The 16,437-nt window shown below is 45.8% G+C and overlaps 1 protein-coding gene across 2 annotated transcripts; it reads left to right on the top strand.

Moving 5' to 3' along the window:
- Positions 1-20: 20 nt before the first annotated feature.
- LOC134095568 (nuclear RNA export factor 1-like) lies at positions 21-16,252 on the top strand. Of its 2 annotated transcripts, XM_062549185.1 has the most exons (22): positions 21-204; positions 1,277-1,327; positions 2,182-2,395; positions 3,055-3,223; positions 3,423-3,506; positions 3,612-3,716; positions 4,044-4,115; positions 4,339-4,402; positions 4,551-4,639; positions 5,921-6,028; positions 6,731-6,840; positions 10,400-10,436; positions 11,536-11,604; positions 11,760-11,815; positions 12,300-12,407; positions 12,734-12,792; positions 12,919-13,034; positions 13,130-13,172; positions 13,297-13,369; positions 14,715-14,897; positions 15,298-15,358; positions 15,982-16,252. In XM_062549185.1, exons 1-22 carry the CDS (start codon positions 147-149, stop codon positions 16,018-16,020), a joined length of 1,968 nt encoding a protein of 655 aa, XP_062405169.1. In that variant the 5' UTR covers positions 21-146; the 3' UTR covers positions 16,021-16,252. The 2 variants fall into 2 exon arrangements, with proteins under 2 accessions (XP_062405169.1, XP_062405170.1); XM_062549186.1 differs by lacking the exons at positions 21-204; positions 1,277-1,327 and adding an exon at positions 834-1,204.
- The last annotated feature ends 185 nt before the right edge of the window (positions 16,253-16,437 follow it).

Here is a 16,437-nt window from a genome sequence, read left to right as displayed (position 1 = left end):
ACAGGTGGATTGGAGAATTGGGTTATCTTGACCATTGAAATCGGAAGACGCCACCCTCTGGCAGTGTAGTGTACAATTCGTATCGATTGACTTTATTTTGGATGGGGCAAAAAGTTAGATGGAAATATATGGGACAGACGTGAAAAATGGCTTTCCGATTTCACCCAACACTTGCAGTGACTACACGTATTCGACCTTCACCAGGTATTTCATCCCATGGCACGACTTTTTGCTGCAAAAGTTGGTGTCAGCCAGTGTGTGTGGCGCTCAAGTCAGTAGAAGGAGCGTGCACATGGCCACTTTAGCTAGCATGCTAATACCTAACTTACAGGGTTTGATAGTTAATATTACGCGGCAAAACTCAGAACACATATGTAGTTATGAATTGAACTGCGTGACTTTGCAACGAAATATGTTCATGATTAGATCCCAATCGGCCTATTTTCTTCTTTCCAGAACTATCAATATGGCCTGATTGCTAGGATGCTATCATGATTCATGAGGCAACATAATGCAGAAAATTAGCATCATTAATGTAAGCATGCATGCGGATAGATATCTGATATGCATGCACCATGTGAATGGGGGAAAAAATAGATGAAATAGGATCAACGTTGATTTATGCTGTCTAAGATTAACTTTTAAATTGAGGGCAAGCCATCTAGACCAGTTACCCAGCTAGTTAATTGGCATGGAATTGGTAGATATGCATGTGCATCATTTGAATTATGAATAGTTTTAAACCTTGAAGACAGGATGGTTTGGTGTACATGAATATAAGTATTGCAAGTTCCTCTGTGAGCGGTGGTGCTGTCAAGGAAGATCATAATTTTCAGATTTGGCCATCACCCCACGCTGGAATAACATGCGTGTACCCTCCTCTCCAGAAGATGGTGCTGAGGGGGGTTGTAGAAAAGAAAACTCCGGAAATTCCAAAGAGAAAGATACTGTAGTTTTAGGTATTATCACTCATGCGCAGTAGAAAACAGTTGGTAATCGTGCGACGGTGTACCCTTACATACTGTAAAGTAGCACGAGTTGAACTGAAGGGCGTTGTATTTCAATAACTCGAATATATTCATTGTGGGTCCCGTGGTCTGGTCGAGAATCGCTGTCCCGGTGTGTCGTATCCACAGTGTAGCAGGATTGTTTACAGCCACTTGACAGAACATGGCGGCGGCCGACGACTCCCGCTACTACAACGGTAAGTCTCTTCACAGTCCTTTGACCCATACGGTGACATTCAGACGCACTGTATTCCTCGTTTCTTCTGTAGATGGATTCTCATCCGAAAGAGAGGTGTTCAGCAGAGGCATGTTCATTACAGGTAAACACTGAAAGGCAATCATTGAAGTCAGCCCCGGACGCGAAATGAGAAGACTAGCGCGCTTCTCATAAACCGTCCTACTGTGTTGTATCCCGTTCATTCAGTAGTTTCCTATAACCGATTGATGTTTCTGTGAATCACCGCCGACACAGTAATTTATATTTGTTTATATGTTCCACTTACTGGACAGGGGATGGGGATTGCTTATTGACGTATTTTGTACGTGAGGATTCGGTTACGTAATTGGGCAAGCCCTAGACCTAGTAGAGTCTTTTTAGTTTATTTTCTTGAGTTTGTTATGTTTTTTAAGGTCCACCAATCTTATTGGCGATACATTTACATGATTTGCAATTGTATAATCTGGTGCATGCATCCTTAGCCTCGTTCTTTACCTCAATGAACATCGTGGTGCTCTTGTAATTGCCTGACTTTATTGGTTGTATGACACCTAGGGTTCGGGTTGTTAGTTGTATGACACCTAGGGTTACGGCTATTGGTTGGTAGTATGGCACCTAGTGAATATTCTAAGGTGTAATATCAACTCCTTCTCTTAAGTTTCAGACTACATGAATACTTTTTTTTATCAATCAATGTATAGTTTTGTGTCTTCACTAATTAGTTTGAGGAAAGCTTTTATGTTAGAATTGCAGGCATGTATGTGTATGAATGGTTGCTGAAAATGTACCCAAATGAACTCGGGCACATTTTGATCAATGCACAGTATTTGTGGTGGTAAGTTTTGTCAAGAGAACTAAAACTCTTTTCTCCTTTCTCTGATCGGCCTGTCTGTGATCTATCTATGTATGTATTTGATTTGGTTCTCTCTCTTCTATGTCGCTATATGTCCTTCATAGAGCATGATGACCGCACTGGGGGCCCTCAGTTCCGGAACCGGAAGGGCCGGGGTTCGTTCCGAGCCCGCATGCACAGTGAGCATCAGGGGCCGAGGCAGCGGCACAGAGGTGGAGCAGGGGGGTTCGGACCCAACCCCCGCTCCCGCTTTGATGATGACGATGGTGACATCAACATGGGAGAGGGGTCGCAGGATGGTTCATTGCAGCGCAGATAGTAAGTTCTCCCCCTTTTTCTCTCTCTTTCTCTTTCTCTCTGTCTCCCTCTTTCTCTCTCTTTCTTCTCTTTCTCTCTCTCTCTCTGTCTCCCTCTTTCTCTATCTTTCTTTCTTTCTTTCTCTCTCTCTCTCTGATGTGTTGCTTTTGCTGGGTGGGCGATATAATCTGCGATAATATTGTGATTGTTGTTTTAACAATGTACAAATTGACATTATCAAGTATTGAAATTAAAGTGTGTGTGGGTAGGATAGAAAACATTAGCCTTTTAGTATTTTTATGGTCAGTTGTAAACAAAGAACTCTTTCATTGTATCCCTTCTGTAAATGGGCTGAAGTTTGTTCTAAATATCTGCTTTTATCTAATATGCTAACATTAGCATCTCTATGGGGTTTCTCATATACATTAGCCATAAGCTAACACATTTGTTTCTATTCTGTAACTTGAAATATTAGCCTACATGATTACTCTTAAACAGTTTTAGTTTTACAGTGAATCCTAAGTAAAGGTTTGAAAGGAACTTCAGCTTCAGACTTTCTTTTGGGAAACTGTTAGGCCTGTCTATTGTCTCACCCCATCAGCCAGTGTGTGTGCGTGTCTGTGTTTATGCGCTGGTGGTGTTTCTCACTGTGAGTCCTGTATATCCCAATTCTTCTCCAGTAACCCATATGGCCGGCCAGGTCGCCGTGGAGATGGTCGATTTGACCGTGATCGTAGAGGAGGTGGTGGTTCTGGCCACCGAGGGGGAGGTCCCTCAGGAGGAGGTGGAGGAGGAGGCGGCGGGGGAGGAGGAGGAGCTGCTGGGAAGAAGGGCTGGTTCAAGATTATAGTGAGTAACACACACACCCCCACACACACTCATTTATACACACCAAACATGGTGTGAGTTGTTGAATGACTTCCTAATAGTTCCCAAAATGCCTCATCAAAGTGTGATTTGTCTCGGTTAGGCTGACTTATAATCTTCAGATCCCTTATGGGAAGAAGCACAGTGTTTTTAGTGACATGTGTGTGATTTTAACCTTCAGATCCCTTATGGGAAGAAGTATGACAAAAAGTGGCTGCTGGACGTGCTTCAGAATCTTTGTCCTGTCCCCTTCACGGCAGTCAAAGTAAGTAAAGTCACACACACGCGCACACACACACCCTCAAGAGCTCAAACACACACAAATGTGTCACACTTTGTGTGTGTGTGTTAATGTACTGTGTCTCTCCAGTTCAGCACAGAAGGTCATAGAGCGCAGTTCTACATTGAGGATTCCTCCGCTGCCAACGCACTACAGAAAATCTCCCGCAAGATCACCGACGCCGAGGGCTACAAGGTACGGCTCACCATACCTACACTAGACCCACGTCGCCATGGAGACACTCACCATACCTACACTAGACCCACGTCACCATGGAGACGCTCACCATACCTACATTAGACCCACGTCACCATGGAGATGCTCACATGTTCACTATGAGGCTCCCCTAACACACACACAAACACATACACATACACACACACACACACACACACACGCACACACACGCTCAGACAGATACAAAGCTGATCTGCTGAATATTCATGTCTTGTGTAGTGGGTTGGGATGAGCTGCAGTGTGGGCCCCTGTTTGAGCTGAATCTGTGTGTGTATCTATCTGCAGGTCATTGTGATCTCAAACCCCTGTGCTCCCCCTTTCACTGACATGAAGCCAGAAGAGCTGGACAGCCTGAAGGTGAGACATGGCGCCCCCAGCGGGCTACATGTGGGTGGGGAGGGAAGGATACCAGTTGGGTCATGAGTCTCCATATGTACAGAGAACATCGTAGGTGTTGCCTTGGTTACAAGTATGGATAGTTAAACATGTGTGTGTAAATTAACTCTGGTGTGTGTGTGTGTAAATTAGCTCTGAAACTCTGGTGTGTGTGTATGAATTAACTCTGAAACTCTGGTTGCAGCGATGTATGTCCAAGCGCTACTCTCAGCAGTATCTGGACCTCAGCAGCATACGCACAGACCCAGGTAACCCCCCTCAATATGTGTGCTCAGTATTTTCTGTTTTGTGTTGTGCTACATTACTGTGTGTGCGTTGTCCTGTTTTTGTGTTTGTTCTGCGTGCGTGTGTATGTGTGTTGGGATATTGATTGTTATGGTGTGTTTTCTCCCACAGATTTGGTGTCCGAGAACATAGAAATAATTCTGAATAGGAAACACTGCATGCAAGCTGTTCTGAAGATCATTGAAGAGAATATTCCAGAGGTGAGACACACACACACACACCGTGCTAAAGCACATAATCGGCACCCTGACACTTTCTGAGCAGCAGTATGGCCATGTTATGAATTAGCATTGTGTTATAACATTAGAACAATATATAGACTTGTGAAATGTATCTCCATCACTTCTGCCAAGCAATTAGCATGCTAGTTCTTAGCAGCTAATACAACTCAGAGCAAGCTGAAGCTGTTAGCATGCTAGTTCTTTGTAGCCAATACAACACCGAGCAAGCTGTAGCTGTTACCATGCTAGTTCTTAGTAGCCAACACAACACAGAGCAAGCTGTAGCTATTAGCATGCTAGTTCTTAGTAGTATAGTATAGTGGCCAATGCAACACGGAGGGCGGATTAGCTAGTTTCAGGGCGTTGGGTTTGTGTGTGTGTGGGTGGGTGGGGGTATAGGGGGGGGGGGGGGCTCTCTTGAGCAGTACTAGTTGGAGGATGGTAGTGCTATAGCCTGTAGTTCATTCAACTTGTCCAGCGTTGCTCAACCAACCTGAAAGACTTTTTTCTGCTGCTGCTCTGTCACCGTGCTGGTTATTGTGTCTCTGTAGTTAGAACAGGCCTTGGGCCGAAAGCGTCATACCACACACACACACACACACACACACACACACACACACACACACACACACACACAAAATATGCATGTTGTTGTCACAGAGAAGCACATTCCAGGCACAGTACAAATGCACACAAACACATTCCCATACTTGCAGAAGTAGCACGCTTGTAAGCACACACACACACACACACACAGAACATGTTTACAGTCCATGGTCATGTTTTTGACTTGCTACAGGCTCTTTGGTCTCATATGACATGTGACACACACACACACACACACACACACACACACACACACAAACAAAGAGGAATGTGGTTTTACATCTGCAAGCTGTGGTTAGTTGTGTGCACATATGCATGCCTCACATGCTCAATCATGCACACCACACATACATCATCCAATACACACACACACACACACACACACACACACACACACAACTGTCTGCCTGACCATTGGTCTCCAGAGCTATAAATGAATAGACATACTCTGTTGGAAAAGAAAACAATACAGCTGCCATATTGCAGATAAACAAATCTAAAAATAAAATCATACACACACACACTCTTTCATTATGAACATAATAGGAAGTCACTCATTTTCTTACGAAGCCTTTTGACATTCATGCAATATCTTTTCTTTCTTCTCATCATTTTTTCTTTTCTTCCTCTCTCTCTCTCTCTCTCTCTTTGTAGTTGGTCAGTCTGAATCTCAGCAGTAATAAGCTGTACAAGTTGGACGATATGGCGGAACTCGCCAGCAAAGCACGCAACCTGAAGATTCTCAATCTGTCACACAACGAGGTGAGTGTGGATACACACATGTACATCACATGGTATCGGACACACACACACACACACATAACATGGCATCAGACACACACACACACACACGGTGTGCCACCTTTTCCTCCACCTTCCCACAGGTGCAGGAACAGAAAGTGTTGCCTGCCTGACGGCTCGGCAAAAAGTGCCCTTGTTCATACGCAGTCTTAGCCTGGAGACCAGACTCTCTTCTTCGTATAGAGTCTGGCCTAGATCCATTGGCAAATGTTTATTTCCTGGTTTGTGGACGCTTGTCTGAAGTTTGAATTCATTGGAGTTCAATCACTAACGTTTGGTAATGACATATGATAACCACGGGGGACACAACAATAACGATAGGCTTGAAACTTAAATGTAATCACTCTTGGGAACGCCCTCTGTTCGTTGATTTGGCAGAGATGCACTTGCCGGAGTAAACAAAGCTGAATCAAGCTATACCAGACGGAGTATGAAGAGAAATGAAATTGAGTGGAAGTACGTAGTCAGGTGGAGCCAGGCTAATGCAGTCTGGTTCACATGGGCAAATGTTAAGTCTGTCTCTGTCTCTGTCTTTTCTCTCTTTCTCTCTGTCTGTATTTCTCTCTCTCACTCTTTGTATGTCTCTCTCTATCTGTGTTTCTCTCTCTCTTTCTCTCTCTGTTTGTCTCTCTCTCTCTCTCTCTCTGTACTGTAAATATGTAGTTACGGACGGAGCGGGAGCTGGACAAGGTGAAGGGCATGAAGCTGGTTGAGCTGTGGCTGGACCACAACCCCCTGTGCGACTACTTCAAGGACCAGCCCACCTACATCAGGTCAGCCACTCCTCCAGGGGTCAGGGTTCGTCCAATCAGCTCCAGGCGTCTGTGTGAGGGTGTGTGTGTGAGGAGAGGGGAGGGGAGGGGAGGGGGTAGGTTGGGGTAGGGGCGGTCAGGTGAAGATGACCTTGAAGGTGTTTGAGCCCTGGTGGTCAACAGGCCCGTCTCCATGTGTGTGCTGCGTTGTGTGTGTGTGTGTGTGTGTGTGTGTGTGTGTAATCAGCTGGTGGGACTGTAGTGCAAGTGTCCAGCTGTGGTTGATGCAGCAGATCTGCCGTGTGCACACAAGCATGCTGAAGGGAATGAGAGAGGGAGAGAGATTCAGTAGCTATCTACTCACACACAAACTCTACACAGATTCTGGGGCAGGTGGCTCTTTGTGGCTGCAGTATTGTGACACACAAACACACACACACACACACACACACACACACACACACACACACACACACACAAACACACACACACGTGTAAATATATGCACATGTGCACAAGTGTAGGTTCATGAGCCAACTGCTCTTTGGAACTGACATGCAAACCAAAACACACACACACACACACACACACACACACTCTGGTCCCATGTGTGTACCACTGTTTGGGAGACTGATGGAGTGAGAGAGTGAAAGAGAAAGAAAGAAAGAGAGAGAGGGGGGGGGCGTGTCTTTAGTTTTGTCATTACAGCTCTGCCGGTATGTGCTGTTATGAAGATTTACAGTGTACAAGACAAATGTACCGATCTTCTAAATGGAATGAACAATTCTGAGTGGTTGTGTGTGTGTGTGTGTTTAGGCATGTTTTGTTATTTTCATACTTGAGCAACTGACTGGTCTTTGCTTTTCTCAGAGCAACAACAAATGGTGTGTGTGTGTGTGTGTGTGTGTGTGTGTGGCGTGGAAGTGTGTGTGTGTGTAAGTGAAGCACTTGCCAAGTGCCCCACTCGACTCTGTGTTTTGAATAAACACGGTTTTCTCTTAGGACTGGAGATCTGTCGCAGCTGTGTGTCTTGCTGTCACGTACAGGCTGTGACCAGGACGCCTCCAGCGAGGTTTTTCATTCTCCAGTGTTCCTGGCAGCTCTTTTGCTTGGGTTCTCCAGGCGGGTTCTCTTGGTTCTCCAGGCGGGTTTTCTAGGTTCTCCAGGCGGGTTCTCTATGTTCTGCCGGATGTTCTGGTTCTTGAGCTCTTCTCTCAAGGGGAAGCTGACCCCTCTCCCTCCTGACGGTCACCCTGACTGACCGTCTGAGCTAGAATCTTACAGTTCACACTATTATGAAGGTTCTGAAATTTTAATAAGAAAATATTCATAGCAAAAAAAAAAGTTCCATAAGCCTAATTAACCTCCACCAAGAGTCTCCTGTTTCTTCAAAGGCAATATTAGCCAAGTTTAATCAGAAACCGAACCGAACCATTCTAGAGCTAGGAATTGTGATGTCTCAAATCCCCGACCATGCAAAAAAAAAAGAAAGAAGAAGCAGATGTCTCAAAAACCCTCTTGCATTTACCACATTGTAGACACCCAGTCATGCTAGAATCATCCAATCATGCTCTACCAATGGCTCCTCTCCCCTCCCACCAACTCCCCTCAACCAATCACGACGCTGCAGCGGGCCAGTGTGATAGGCTGGTAGCCAATGACGGGTAAGATCCCACCTTCCATCTCCCGGGGCAACCTAAGGCAGGCACAGTCATAAGATCTGGCCCAGTGGAGATCTGCAGCAGAGATGCATCATGGGAGTTGGTGATGACCTCACCAGGAAGAAAGCACAGACCATCAGACGAGAGCGGCTTCTCTCCCTGGGAAGAGCAGGGGAGACCGTTGTTTTAAATCACTTTCTCAGCAGCTGATTGGTTCCTCACCGCTCACGGGTCCTTCAGTGAGCAGGGGGCAGATGAGGAAAGCTCTATGCCCCCTCCATGCCCCCTTCGCCACAGTGGGCGAGGGCGTGGGCTGGTGTCCACCTCTCGGAGCTCCAGTGGGCCTGCAACAGCAGAGCCGCACTGCTCTTCGGAACGGCTCTCCGAGCGACTGCCTTCGCTTCTCCCCTAGCGGCGCTCCTCCTTACGCTCTCCAGCCAACGGCGCCCCCAGTGGTCAGGAGGGGCAGTGCAGCCGGACATGTCGACCTGATACTGGGGCGTGAAAATCCGGACCGACCGAGTCGCCTCTGAGCTTAGAGCACCTCCGTCTGCAAGGCAGACTCAGGCCCAAACACAACCAGAACCTAAAGCCTCTTGCACACACACACACACACACACACACACACACTCACTCTCACACTCATCTGATTATGAGATTATAAGCAGCGATGGCTGAGTGTGTGCTAGTGAGTAGCCTGTTGCTAAGACGGTCAAGAAGGGCGGTTGTTGCTCGGGGCAGCAGGGGTCAGCTTTGCCATGGTAACGCACACTTCCTGCTTCGGCTACCTACAGCTCTGCCTCTGCAGCGGGTTAATGGTGTTTTTCTTCCACAGACAGCCTCAGAAACAGGACACACGTGTGTGTGTGTGTGTGTGTGTGTGTGTGTGTGTGTGTGTGTTTTCTCTCCTCAAGACAAATGGCTGGCTCAAGCAGAGTATGGGGTCTCTCAAGGATCTGTGTGTGTGTGTGTGTGTCAGAGTGGTGATGTGTTGAATTTTTTTCCACAGTGTCAGGAGAACTCGTCAGAGAATGTGTCAGTTTTGTTGAATGTGTGCTCTTCACGTGCACATGGTGTGTTTGTTGTGTGTTCACGTGCATATGGTGTGTGTGTTTATGTGCATATAGTGTGTGTGTGTGTGTGTGTATGTGTGTTTACATGTATATGGTGTGTTTGTTTGCGTGTTTGCACATGAGTGAGAGAGAGCACCTGTGTCATTCTAACTCTGAAGTCTTCTACATGTTCATCCTTGGAAGCAGTAGCAGTCAACTGTGTGTCTCTGTGAATAGACACACACCGGTACTCACACAGTGTGTGTGTGTGTTTTTGTGCTGGAGTGTGAATGCTAGTGAGGACACATTGCACTGTTGGCGGCTGTGTGTTTAATGATGTGTGTTCTCCTGCGTGTGGTGTGTGTGGCAACACAGGTGAGTCCCCGGAACAGGTAAGTGCACCTGGGCTCTGGGATGTGTGTGTGTGTGTGTGTGTGTGTGCGCTGGGATGAGTGGATGGGGAGGAGGCATGACCTTACTGTGGCAAGTTTGAAACTGTGTTTTTGTATCGGACTCTGTGTGTGTGGGGGGGGGGGGGGGGGGGGGGGATCATACTGTATGTGTGCTTGTGAGAAATGGGGAGGGAGAGGGTCAGCTTTACAACATGTAAACAGACACTCATGTTCTACAGTACTCTGTGATTTGATTGATTGCAATATTCATGGATTTGTAAGACATGAATTATGTACTGGAAGCTGTTTTGATTTGTAAGGGAAGGGTGTGTGTGTTTGCATATGTGTGTCTTAAGTGGTGTATGGTGAGAGTGTGTCCATAAGACTGGATGTGTGTGTGAGTGTGTGACTACGAGAGTAGTCAGAGATGATGTGTCTCTCCTCTGCTCTCTCTTGGGTACCATGGAAACAACAGTGCCATCAGGGAGAGATTCCCTCGGATGCTGAAGCTGGTGAGATACAGTTCATCACACACACACACGCGCTCTCTCTCTTCATCCCTTCCACTCACACACACACTTTCCGTAGGTCTGTGTCCCTCACAATCGTGGTCACTCGTGCTCAGCTTCTGTTTTTTTTTTATTATTATTATTCTAGTCTGTTTCTCTATCTCTCACTCACGGTCACTATTTGGCCTTCACTCTTTCTCCTTCTGTCCTCTTTCCATCTCAATCATCCTCTCTGTTTTTCCCATCTTTCCTCCCTCCCCTCAAGCACGCTCTTTCCTAGACTCATTAGTTTACACGCCCTCTTCCCTCCCCTCAACCACGCTCTCTTTTTTGGACTCATTCAGTCACTCCCCTCCCTCGCCTCCAACGAGCTCTCTTTCCTACACTCACTCTTTTCTGTAGTTTTCTTTCTCTCTCTTTCTCTCTCTCCCTCCCTCTCTCTCTCCCTCCCTCCCTCCCTCGCGCTCCCCCTCTCTCTCCCTCTCTCTCTCTCTCTCTCTCTCTCTCTCTCTCTCTCTCTCTCTCTCTCTCTCTCTCTCTCTCTCTCTCTATTGATTGTTGTTCTGCTGCCTTCATGGTTCAGAGCATGCTGTGCTCTCCCCTTCTGTTGATATTGAAGCCATAAACTGGTCAATAATTACGTCCTCAAGGACAGCTGGCTCCATACACACACACACACACACACACACACACACAAACACACACACACTGTTGAATGTGTGTGTGTGTGTGTGTGTGTGTGTGTGAAGTCAGGAAGCAGTATTTAAGAAAGCGAGATTAGGACTAGCAGCAGCACCCCCTCCCCCAGAGGTATTGTTTTGGTGTTGTTTCCTAGCGTAGCTGTAATCAGCTGGGCCCTTATCAGCAAGTGTGTGCCGCCACTCAGCCGTCAATAGGTTTTCCTACTGAATGTGCTTTATCAGTACTGCACTGTGATTGGTCCATGGCTGAGAGAGGGTGGAAATACCCAGAATGTTACAAATCTGATGCTGATATTGTGTTTTTTCTATATATTTTTCTCTCTTGTCTTTCTTTTGGTCTCTCTCTCTCTCTCTCTCTCTCTCTCTCTCTCTCTCTCTCTCTCTCTCTCTCTCTCTGTCAGGATGGCCATGATCTTCCTCCTCCTATTGGGTTTGATGTTGAGGCCCCCACCACCATTCCCCCCTGCAAGGTACCACAAGCTCCAGTTTCTCTGCTCTCACCTCCCCGTTACACACACACACACACACACTATTTTCTTTGTTCTTCCAGGTTTTTATACACTAGTGATGTAGCTGGCTGTGTATGTTGTCATTTTGATAAGCTGTTTGCTGTTTTTAACTTCAGGGTAGTCATTTTGGTTCAGATGACATCAAGATCCTCATCTTGCGATTCTTACAACAGTAAGTGTTTTTGTGTGTGTGTGTGTGTGTGTCAATAGCTGATTTTGTCAACTTTTCAAAAGACCCTTTTTGTCGTGGTTCACTTAGCGTAGCGTTCATCAAAAAACTTCCAAGTGGAGGAATTGTCCCTGGGTGTGGTAGTTACCCGTCCAGCATTCTTCAGACTTTGCCAGAAATGAACTCCTTGAGCACAAAATGGCCACAGGCACTGATCTATAAACACCAAAAAAGTCAAAGAAAGTTCTTTATAGATCAGCGGCCACAGGTGGCAGTTGTGATGACTCGTAGCACTCTAGATCTTCTAGAGTCTTGAAGTTCTAGAACATTCCAAATCAAACTAGTCCCATGAGGCCCAGAGTACTTGTGCCATAAGTAGAAGCGTCTGTACTGCATACAGGAGCAAATACAAAAGCTTGTGGGCTTTGATCTGGTTATGGAGGTTTCATTGTGTGTGTGTGTGTGTGTGTGTGTGTGTGTGTGTTAGGTACTTCAGTGTGTATGACTCAGGAGACAGACAGCCTCTGCTGGACGCTTATCATGATGGCGCCTGCTTCTCGCTCAGCACGCCATTCAGTGCACAGAACCCTGCCAGGTACGTACACACACACACACACACAACATACAAACAACCCTGCCGAGTGTATGTTCATGCTAACACACACACACAATCATGCACACTCAAATACACACACACACACAAACAAACGAAACCCTGCCACGTGTATACTCCGGCAAATACACACAAACACACGGACACACAACCCTGCCAGGTGTATGCTCACGTAAATGCACACACAAACACGCTTACACTCTGTCCACTCATTAATGAACTGCCTGTACTGTATGTTCTACCCTCTGTGTGAGGTGGACTGTTGTAATCTCATCCGTCTGGGTCCATGGCATTTCTCACACTCTCAGGTGCAGTTTGGGGGAGTACCAAAAAGACAGCAGGAATCTCAAGAGGCTGAAAGATCCCAGTAAGTTCTGCCTACAGAACACACACACACACACACACACACAATGAAGATTCCTCCATTCAGAGGCCTCAGGTGAGTGTGCAGCTCCACGCCTTAATCTCTCTCTCTCTCTCCGTCTCTGTTCAGCGACCCGTTTTCGCCTGGTCAAGCACACCCGTCTAAACGTGGTGGCGTTTCTGAACGAGCTGCCCAAGACTCAGCATGACGTGGCGTGCTTCAACGTGGACGTCAACACCTACACGGTAAGGCCCCGATACCCTCTGTTCCCTGTCTGCAGTTTCTGTTTCAGTTTCATGTTTCCGCCCGACATTCATAGTCTGTGCATATGTGCTTTCAGCTTACATTGCTAACGTTCACTGTGAGTGGAGTCTTCAAAGAAGGTACGTTCATGAGCAGATCACAAATATGTGTGTGTGTGTGTGTGTGTGTGTGTGAGAGAGAAAGAGGGATGGTTGGTTATAACTGACAAAATGTATTTTCCCCCTCCTCTGCCCCTCTCTATAGTGGATGGTAAATCCAGGGACTCTGTGCGGGCGTTCTCGAGAGTCTTCATAGCTGTTCCTGCTGGGAATTCTGGGTAATCCCTTCTCCCTTTTCAGAATCTCTCTGAGTCTGTTGCCATAGAGAATGGGAATGTGACGTGTCGAACATTTCGCGGTTGCGCCGCGGTGGCGTCTGGGATACATAAGTGAGGCCACTTGTACGCTGCTGCCAATGCTGTATCATTGTAAACATCGTAAAACATTGCTAACTAGCTGTTTCTAACACTGTTTTTCACACATCATGGGACGAACCTGTTGTGTTGTTGGATGTAACGTCCGTGCCTACGATCGTCAGGTAAAAAAAATCAACAACGGAGTGTCTTTATATCACTTTCAGGGTCTCACGTCCACTCTCCAGACGGTCTGTCATAGGGATCCATGCTACCGATCAAAGACATCTTTTCTATATAACGTTTCCTCGCGTCCGGCAGGAGCTTGTCTCTGTACGGTCCATTACTACTTCTACTACTAGTTTTTAGCATAGTAGCCTAAATGTTTACATCTAGTGTTACTGTTTTGGCTAGCCGATCTTGTTCGAAATATCATAGGTTTCCATAGGTTTCTTGTTTATAATTCGCGCCGCGGCCTCATCAAATGGAGGAAAACGCCCCTTTTGTCCCAGAATGCATTGCGCCGCTGACTTCCGTTCCCATTCTCTATAGAGACTTGATCATGCCGGGGTAGCGGCCCGGTCAGATGTTGCTGTCTGTAAACGTCCTTGTTTACGTCTCTGCTCATGACAAATAAACAAGATAACGAGTTAACATGTTTATGTGGTTGAGGGATAGCTTACACAGAGTAGCATTCATTTTAACTGCTCGTTGTGGTCCGCACACAAGCAGCACTGACTGCCTGGGGTCACATTTGTTGAGAAGAAAGGATTGACGTATGGAGACAGGGACTCTCACATCTGTTTGGCACCTCTTGTCCATTTCCATAAAACAAAGTATATCGGGTCACTTGGAATCATAGTACAGATGTGATAGCGCCACACATGCTAACTCCAGAGCACGGAAATACATCAGAATAGCAGGAGTGAGTAAGCTTGTGAAGCACGTATGAGTATTTACACTAGATAGTCTTCTTTGTTACTAACATTCCCAACTTGGTTAGGTAAATATTGTACTCTAGTGTTTGGTTATGCCTTAAGCAATCATATGCCATTCTATTGTTGCATTCATCTTCCTGATTCTCTCTCTCCCCCCACCTCTTTCTCTCTCAAATTCAAATTCAAATTCAAATTCAAATTCAAATTCAAATTAGCTTTATTGGCATGACAAAGAAACATTGTGTTGTCAAAGCTTACACATGTGGCATAACTGTACACATTCAAATAATAATAACTCTCTCTCTCTCTCTCTCTCTCTCTCTCCGTCTCAGGTTGTGCATAGTAAATGATGAGCTGTTTGTGCGGAATGCCACGACGGAGGAGATCCGGCGGGCGTTTGCGGCTCCAGCGCCCACTCCATCCAGCAGCCCCGTGCCCACCCTCTCCGCCCCTCAGCAGGACATGCTGAACAACTTCTCCCTCCAGTCCGGCATGAACCTGGAATGGTCGCAGAAGTGAGTAAACACAAACTGGGCTAGTGTGCAGTAGGCTCAAAGTTGTGGGTTCAATTCCTGGCTTCCACCGTTGTGCCCTTGAGCAAGGCACTTAACCCCATGTTGCTCCGGGGACAATGTAATGACAATGTAATCCCTTGAAATATAGCTGACATAATGTAAGTCACTTTGAATGAAAAAAGGGTCTGTGAAATGTAATGTAATGTAACATGAAACTCCTGCATGAACCTTGAATGGATACAGAAGTGACCAAGACACACATACAGAGAAGTTTCTCACTGTGTACACATTGCACTCAGGCTTTTGCTCTTAGCTCTGCTGTGATAGTTGAATGTGTGTGACCTCTGTGGTTTGTACTTGTGTGTACTGAACTTCTCCCTATGTGCCTCTCTCCTCCTAGATGTCTCCTGGATAACGAGTGGGACTTTGACAGAGCTGCCACAGTCTTCACACAAATGAAGGTAATTCTCTCTCACACAACACACAACACACAACACACAACACACACACACACAGACTTAAGGGCCATTCACACCAAGAACGATAACTAAACAAATATCACCCTTGTTAAAATGAATGACGACGTTCACACATAAACTATAACAATAATGACATGAATTATATTGTTGGGGATCACTTTCAGATTTTGCGAATGATAAAAAGCAAACAGCCAATCAGAACCCATCACATTTTAGCCAGAATGTGCATTAACATAAAGAGAGAGTTATCGTTGGTCAGTGTGGACGCTTTTATCTTTATGGTTACGGTTATTGTTCTTGGTGTGAATGCCCCTTTACTCTCTCATAAACCTCATTGGACACATTTTCTTCTATATGAACACACACACACACACACACACACACACACACACACACACACACACACACACCTCAGTCATCTCACATATGAAGACTAACATCCAGATGATTTAGTTAAAAATTAAACTCTTACAAGCCAATTACCCAAACAGTTGTAGGACATCTCATAAAGGAGTGTGTGCGATAATTGGTACAGAAATAGATTAGCCTTGATTTGTGGTGTGTTTGGACTCACTGTGCTTCTTCTTGTGCTTCTTTTTGTACAGGCTCAAGGAAAAATCCCAGACGTCGCTTTTATAAAGTGAAAAAAAGGAACCTAATTAATTTGTTTGTCATTCAGAGAGCATCCGCTGTCTTGTGTGGAAAATGTTTATCCCAAGACCCTGTTTTATATGGAATTTTGTTTGTTTTTTAGTTTGTTTTTATGAACACAGGGAAACACTACAGAATGTCATGGCCAAAACTATCATTGTGTTTCTGTTTTAAATTATTTTGTACAGTGGCTTTTGACATAATTAAAAACCATGTTACAGTCCATCTGCGTTCTCTGGGTGTTTTCATTATATCATGTTATTTAGAAATATTGTCCTTGAAATGTAGTGATTAGAAATGCGGTGTCCTTTCCAACCTGGACAACTGGTTGCTTCTTGGTAAAGTACAGTGCACTACTTTGACCTTCCCAAAATGGAGTCGGATCAACGCTCTCTTCCTGTACGTACGAC

This window comes from Sardina pilchardus, chromosome 11, assembly GCF_963854185.1.
Source record: "Sardina pilchardus chromosome 11, fSarPil1.1, whole genome shotgun sequence".
Lineage (NCBI taxonomy): Eukaryota > Metazoa > Chordata > Actinopteri > Clupeiformes > Clupeidae > Sardina > Sardina pilchardus.
Note: the sequence above shows the minus strand (reverse complement) of the source record. Positions and strands in the feature narration are given on the sequence as shown.

Excerpts from the sequence above, each read along its gene's own strand:
- LOC134095568 (XM_062549185.1), top strand. The coding sequence starts at position 147 with ATGGCTTTCCGATTTCACCCAACACTTGCAGTGACTACACGTATTCGA. Across the intron at positions 3,717-4,043 it reads CCGACGCCGAGGGCTACAAG|GTCATTGTGATCTCAAACCC; the intron begins GTACGGCTCACC and ends ATCTATCTGCAG. Across the intron at positions 14,898-15,297 it reads AACCTGGAATGGTCGCAGAA|ATGTCTCCTGGATAACGAGT; the intron begins GTGAGTAAACAC and ends CTCTCCTCCTAG.